This window comes from Lactuca virosa, chromosome 8 (assembly GCF_052849685.1).
Source record: "Lactuca virosa cultivar CGN04683 chromosome 8, Lactuca_virosa_CGN04683_v6, whole genome shotgun sequence".
Taxonomy (NCBI): domain Eukaryota; kingdom Viridiplantae; phylum Streptophyta; class Magnoliopsida; order Asterales; family Asteraceae; genus Lactuca; species Lactuca virosa.
In genome coordinates this window covers 10,401,444-10,409,175 of record NC_136433.1, presented here as the reverse complement: position 1 = coordinate 10,409,175, position 7,732 = coordinate 10,401,444, and the positions used below count along the sequence as shown (strand labels likewise).

At 36.5% G+C, this 7,732-nt stretch overlaps 1 protein-coding gene across 1 annotated transcript; it reads left to right on the top strand.

Moving 5' to 3' along the window:
• The first annotated feature begins 5,916 nt into the window (after window positions 1–5,916).
• On the top strand, window positions 5,917–6,564 carry LOC145130085 (uncharacterized). Its single transcript, XM_079064942.1, has one exon. It carries the CDS (start codon window positions 5,917–5,919, stop codon window positions 6,562–6,564), a length of 648 nt encoding a protein of 215 aa, XP_078921068.1.
• The last annotated feature ends 1,168 nt before the right edge of the window (window positions 6,565–7,732 follow it).

Sequence of the window (7,732 nt, the reverse complement as noted above, 5' to 3'; positions counted from 1 at the left end):
AACATTATTAAAGAAAGCATCAATACTACCATTATTATTATCAAAATAAAAGGTAAAACCTTGTTTATACAATGCATGAAAGGAAATAACATTTCTTGCCATTTCTGGCGAATAATAACATTTATTCAAATCTAATGTAAACCCACTATTTAGCACTAAGGAATAAACTCCTATCTTTGTGACAGGTGAAGCTTTCCTGTTTCCCATGATCAAGTTTATCTTTCCCTGCTCCACATTCTCACTTCTTTTTAGTCCCTGCAAATCACAACATATGTGAATACCACAACGTGTATCAAGGACCCAAGACTTAGAATGAGGTGAGTTATTAGACAATATAGTGTATATACCTGCATGGTTGGGTTTTACTTTCCCATCCTTCAAATCTTGCTGGTACTTTGGGCAGTTTCGCTTCCAGTGCGACTTTTCATGGCAATAGAAGCATTCAGCCTCATTAGGGTTAGCAGAAAGAGTGACAAAACCTTTCTTGGTTTTGCTTGAAGAGGAGCCTTTAAGGGTCTTACCCTTGGTACCCTTAGAAGGGTTATTTCTCTTCTTCCCTTTGCCATGCCCGATTGCCAAGACATTGGCCGCAGTTGAAGTAGGAGTAGGAGTAGTAACAACCGACTTACCCTTTAGACCACTTTCGGCGGTCTTCAAGAGTCCTTGAAGTTTGCTGAGGGTGACTTCTTCCTTGTTCATGTGATATGTCATGCGGAATTGATCATAACACGATGGCAAGGAGTGCAAAATGATGTCTATTGCTAACTCCTCAGGGAAGTTCACATTCAGCTTCAGTAAACGGTCCACATACCTTTGCATTTTCTGTATGTGGCCCGTGATGGGTTCACCATCCTTCATTCGGGTTGTTATCATGGAGGAGATTATTTCATATCGCTCTTGACGAGCACTTTGATGGTAGCGGTCCATCAAGTCCTGGTGCATCTCAAAAGGATAATAGTCCTCATAGGACTTTTGGAGCTCGGCTGTCATGGTGGCCATCGTGATGCATGCCACTTTTGTAGCATCTCTTTCATGTACCTCATATTCAGCAAGCTCTTCAGGAGTAGCAGTTGGCTCGGGTACCTTCAGCTCCTTGTCGAGAACATATTCTTTGTTCTCATACCGAGTGACCATCCTGATGTTTCTGATCCAATCTGTAAAGTTGGACCCATCAAAGATGACTCTCCCACAAAGATTCATGAGAGAGAAGGAGCTAGTAGGGTTTGCGCCAGAAGCATTGTTATTGGAAGACATCTGAAAAGAAGAGGGAATAGATTAGATTAGATATAGAGATAGTCCTTACAAAAACACCCAAATGTAAAATTAAGGCTAGGACCCAACACAATATTTTATAACTTAGAAGAGGGATGCCGTAATCTAAGCTATAAGATATTTGAAGGTAGGTGAATGACGATTCACCAATTTCCACCATGAAAAACGAAATATTTAATTAGGTTTTAATTGGTTTAGAAACTCCTAGATTCTTTGAGATTCATTGAACTTTCTTCAATGGCATGTTTCAATCTCGAGTGTGCCCTTCAAGTTTTGTGACTGGGATGCCGAGGATCACAAAACAAGGTGTGAAGTAACCATGCAAATTACTTGGTACCCTTAATGTATTACCCCTCAATCGATGTGCCGGTTAACCACACACGCTCCATCGATACTATGATAAACATTAAGTCACCCTTTACCTACCTTGTTAAGTTCAAGTTAGTGTGCCAGTTAACCACACACGCTCCACTAACGACTTAAACAAAGTGTAAAGTGTAATTTCATGGATTAGCACCTTATTCACATTTTCCTAAAATAACTAAGATTGGGAATTCAATAAAGTTTAGTTACTTTAGTATTATCATTATACTTTTAATGAGAATTTATAAGTCCTTGTCCTACCCGTTCGGCTAACGACCCTCCACCGATCAAGGAAGCGGTGGGTGAGAGTGGACACCCATTAAGTTGCCATTTTATAGGCAACAACCTTATACCCCCCTTATAGACCGGCTTCGTGAATGAGGCGTACTAGCGGTAAGACGACTTGATCTTATACATATATAAATATTATTAAACTTATAATATTATAAAGTATAAGGGTTGAATTTTAACTTTTAAAATTCTAGGGGTTGGAACTAAAGTTTTTAATATGACTTTACATGTTCCAAAACTTGAGAGCAAGTTTTGTAAACTTTCAAGACTTTTCATTTCTCATAACTTATGAGTTAATGGTTATTAAAAATGAAGACTCTTCATTTTTTGTAATCTATGTGTTCTTTTAATGGTTATTTATAAATGTGACTTTTGGTTATCCATAACTTAAGAACTAGTTATGGACTCCATTAAAACACATAAAGATCCAGAATTAATCTAATCAATTATTAGCACATAATTTCTATGATCTTCTAAACTCCTATGTTTATGAATGTTCATATCAAAAAAATTCAAGACTTGAATGTACATATACAAAACTCATATGTTTATGAATGTACATATACAAAACTTGAAATTTTGATACGAGCTTTTGAACAAAACTTCGATTTTCAAGTTTTTTTTTTGCATCAAGTATCAAATAAACAAACCAGGCTCTGATACCACTGATGGATTTTGAGCATTCTAACACTCCTATGGTGTACATGCAACCCTAGAAACCTTGGATCTATGTTTGACTATGATACATGCAAATAATTATTTTTCCAAGGTTCTTATCCTATCTAGCATGGCATGGGGAACTTGAATCAAATAAAGCTAGTAGAATTACTTACCTTGTAGTTGTAGTTGATTGCTTGGAGTTTTAGAGCCTAGCACCAATAGTGTGGATGCCTCAAATGGAAATCACAAATCACCACAAACTTGGAACTTTGAGAGAATAGTAATCACCTTCTTGAAATCGGCCCTCTTACTTTACTCACCACAACTCATGTGATTTCAAGAACCAAAGCCTCCTTTATATAGTGTGGTTGATTAGGGTTACATCCATGTAAACCCTAATACCCATGTCTTTTCATTTCCATGAGATCCATGGGTTAAAGCTCCATGGAGTATCAATGGACTTTCCATGCAAGCCTAGCCCATTCCAAATAAGCATTAGCCCACACTATATAAATACAAGAGCCCATATTTAATTAGTCATACTTTTGATCTCTAAATTAATTATAGATCAATACTAATTAAATAATATGATTTTATATTAATATATTAGGACTTATAATATATTAATAAATCATAACTTATACTATTCTCAAACAATTATCCATAAATTGTTCGGGTGAAGTGCAACCCAAATGGACCATGCCGGGTCGGGTCAAGTACATACCAAATATAGTTATGGACTTAAACACTATATCCAACAGGTGGTGGTGGAGGTTGTGGATTACTTGATAATGGCTTGGTGGAGGTATATGGAAGAATAGCTTCTTTAATGGAAATAATATCATGTTTGATATCTAAAACATCTACTTCCAATTTATTTTGACGAGCAGCAAAAACATCAGCTTGACCAATAAGAGTACAAAGAACTACAAGGATCTGTGATTGAATATCAGGTTGGACAGGTGCTTCACGCTGAAGCTCCCCCTTAGATTGAACAATCGGTTGAGAATGATGAGATGACTGAGATTCCTAAACAATGGGACCTGGAGAGATTTCATTGGTTCCAAAACCAATATTTTAAACATGTAAAGCTGATTCGATAAGATCAGTGTGTTGTGAGGATGATGATGGTGATTGAAAGATAATGTGAGTGTTAAATTATGGTGGATAGCGATTAGTAGCAACCAGAACAGAAGTAATTAACGGAGATTCAAAATCCTTAGGGGACCCTAACTCTGTTTCTGTAACTTCATCTTCATCATCGCTATCATATTTTTCTTTTATAATTTCAACAGAAACAGATTCATCTGAGTCCTCATCAAAAGAAAACAGAGATGCTTGAACACCAGGAGGATAGTATGGACAAGTAGTTGCTTCATATCGGTGTAAGATCATAAAATACATAGACTAGGTGACAGGAGGATCATTAGGAGTATGAAATGTATTAATCAATTTTAAGGACACGGTGGAATTGGCAATTTAATCACCAACATCTCCAACATAGCCAATTCCAATGTGACCAAGAGCAAGAGAGATCCAGCTAGGATAGGGAACATAAGAAGACCTATTCTTTCCTGAGATGGAGACCACAAGTTGATCAAAAATAAGTCTTGCAAAGTCCAGATGCTTGTTCTTCACCATGGCATACAAAATGTGCATATCAAACAAATTTAACTAATCAAGACTCCTAGTTTTGTGCCCTAAGAACTTTCTAATGATTCCAGTCAAGTACTTCCATCCAACATGAAGACATTGGCACAAGATTAAACTAGAGCATTTTCCTTGCTTAGTAGAATCATAACCTAATTTCATGATGGCTTTCCTGTACTGTTTCTAAGAAGGAGGGTGTTAAAAGCGTGTCCCAACGCTTAAACAAATAAATAATATGAATAAAAATTCTTCTCAAATGTACTAAGGGGTAGTACAGGAAAGCAGGGTCGAATCCACAGGGATACGTCCTAAGGTCTATGCCTTTCTTGCACAAGGCACACACTAGTATGAAAAAAATTAAAATGCGGGGGGGGGGGGGGGGGGGCGAGGGTTTGATGATTATTAAAACTAATTTTAACTGGAATTTATAAAAGAAAACACAATTAAAATACTCGAGTAAAATTCAGAAAGTAAAATCAATTTCAGTTTCGCGGTGACTCTCCTGATCATACAAATAACCGTCAACACGATTGTTTGAGTTGTGTAATGGTTAAACTGGTACAAAAAATTATTAATAAGGTCTAACAATTTTATTTTACTAAAATATTTAACCAAAATAAGCTCTTTGAGTTAAAACTTACTTTTACTAAATTAAGGTGCCATGGAGGGTTTAAACATTGCAATCAAAAGTGCTTGTGACCGGTCCTTGATCCGAGGAGTCAAATTACCAAGAGAAGACTCCTCTATATCTCATCTATTCTATGCCGACGATGCAATCTTCACTGGGGAATGGGATTATTCAAGCATTAGAAACCTGTCTCGCATTCTTAAATGCTTTCATACGTCGTCAGGATTAAAAGTGAACTTTCTCAAATCTCGTATCTTTGGTGTTGGAATCTCAAATGCAGAACTACATGAAACAGCTCGGGTTCTTGGGTGTTTGGAAGGAAACTTTCCGTTCAAATACTTAGGGGTTCCGGTAGGGGCAAACATGGCACTAAAAAAACTAGAAGCCGGTCCTAGACAAACTTGGTTCCAAACTATCGATGTGGAAAGCAAAATCGCTATCATTTGGCAGCCATCTCACCCTCATCAAATCTGTTCTCGGGTCCCTACCAACCTACTATATGTCCCTTTTTAAAGCCCCACAAGGTATCATTGATGAAATCGAAAAGATCAGAAGGAATTTCTTATGGGGTGGCGATGGTGATCTTAAAAAGAAAATTCATTGGGTGGATTGGTCAAGAGTTATCGCGCCAAAATCAGTCGGTGGCTTAGGGGTTGGTACTTTGATAGCCCATAACACAACTCTGTTAATAAAGTGTTGGTGGAGATTGATGAACACCAAAGGAAGTTTAGGGAAAGAAGTCATCGAAAGTATTCATAATTTACATAACAAATCGGCATCCTACATGGCAAAGAAATCTTCTAATGGGGTATGGTGCAACATATCCAAGGCAGTTAACTCCACTTCTAAGCTAAAAATAGATATTAAGGAGATTTGTAACCTTATTCCAGGATTTGGAGTCAAAATACTGTTTTGGAAAGATGCCTGGTGCGGTAACGAGCCATTTCAAAACAAAATTCTCTCATCTGTACTCACTTGAATCGGTCAAATGTTGTCTTCTGGAGGATCGTCTCTCAACCAATGGCTTTTCTTGGATGTAGAGATATGAACCAATGGGCGCATCAGAACTTAATGAACTTCTTCAAATCTCCAAATATGGTTTTAGCTTTAGCTTGAACTCCAAAGGGGATTACACTGTTAACGCTATGAAGAGATTAATAGAATCAAAACTCATTCTATCCAAGGGGAAATCTATCTGTTGGTCCAATATAATTCCTCTCAAAGTTAGATGCTTTGTCTGGAGAGCTTCAATAGGTAGGATCCCAGTGGCGGATGCTCTGGCTAGAAGGGGTGTTAATGTGACAAATACCACATGTTCACTATGCAATAAAGAGATTGAAACTGTTGATCATATTCTCATTACATGCGAATATTCTCAGGTGGTACAAGAGTGGATTTTCAAATGGTGTAGGATTAGCAATGCGAGATTCACATCCGTAAGAGAACTCATTAACTTTGCGGCTGCTTGGGGGAATTGCCCAAAAAAGAAATCTATCCTAGTTAGGGTGATCTATTGCTTCGTTTGGAATATATGGTTGGCCAGAAATGAAAAGACTTGTGTGAATATTTGTGCACCTCCAACAAAAACTGTTGATATCAGCATCTCTTTGTCATATATATGGCTTAAATACAGGAGTAATCTTGGTTGCGGTGCATGGACAGACTGGTGTATTTCGCTTTTTAATCACTTTTCCTCTTAGTTGTTTGTTTTCTTTCTTGTTTAACTTTCTTTATGCTCTTTTTTCTGCCTTGTACTGTTACTCTGGCTCGTGTAGCTTCTTGCTTTTGAGTGCCTTTTTATGCTATTTGCCGTTTCCAAAAAAACTAAATTAACTAAACAAGCTCTTAATTGATAAAGAAAAGTAGCATTAAACACAATGTAAAATTCCATGTAAAGACAAATACTTCTCATAAGCTCAGAAGCGTAAAACTTATCTGATCAGTTTATATTAGATTTAATCCTAAACACATAACGAATATAATATTTGTTACTTTTACTAATTAATTAAGACAATTACGGATCTAAACAATCAGATAAATGAAATGAATCGATAATAATTAAAGTGACCAACAGAAATTAAATCCAAATCAAAGTTCAATTAAGCATAAAACTGATCAAACTAACAGTTAACATAGCCAAAAATCGTGCCTAATGATTACTTGCACGAAAATTGGAGTCTTTTGTGAAACTGAAATCTAGGATTTTTAGTCTGACATGGCTAAAAACAAAATACAAAAGATGAAAATAAGTTCTAGCTGATAAATCTTACTAAACTAACGATACAGATCGAATCATGTTCTTCAGATCTTCGTTTGGCACTTGGAATCTTTAGAAAATCACATCTCTATTGTCTGGAATCGCAATTAGGGTTGACTGAAGAGTTATGGGGCTCTATTTATAGGCTCAATAGTAATTTGGTACGTTTTTCAATCGCATTTTGGACAAATGTGATCACATTTTTGGTCAAAATGTGTCTTGGTCCACTTAAATAAAGTACGCTGCTATTTTTGGATTTTTTAGACATCGAGAGTAAAATGTGATCGCATTTTTGGGAATTTTTTTCTTCAATTTGATTTTTGAGTCCATCAATCATCGATACATTTATGCGATCACATTTTTGGAGAAATGTGATCGCATTTTTGGAGAAATGTGATCACATTTTTCCTTTTGTCGTGGTTTGGTCGTAATTTTTCCATTCGAGTAGCTTCCAATCATTCCTCAGCATCCTTCTTATGTTTTAACTCAAATTAAGCTCCAATGCTTCCTAGAACGCATCATCAAGTTGTCGTATTCTTGCTATGATCTGATTCTCCCTGAAAAGCATAACAAAAGTGAGTAGTATGGTCATTCTATGAAAATTATGAGAA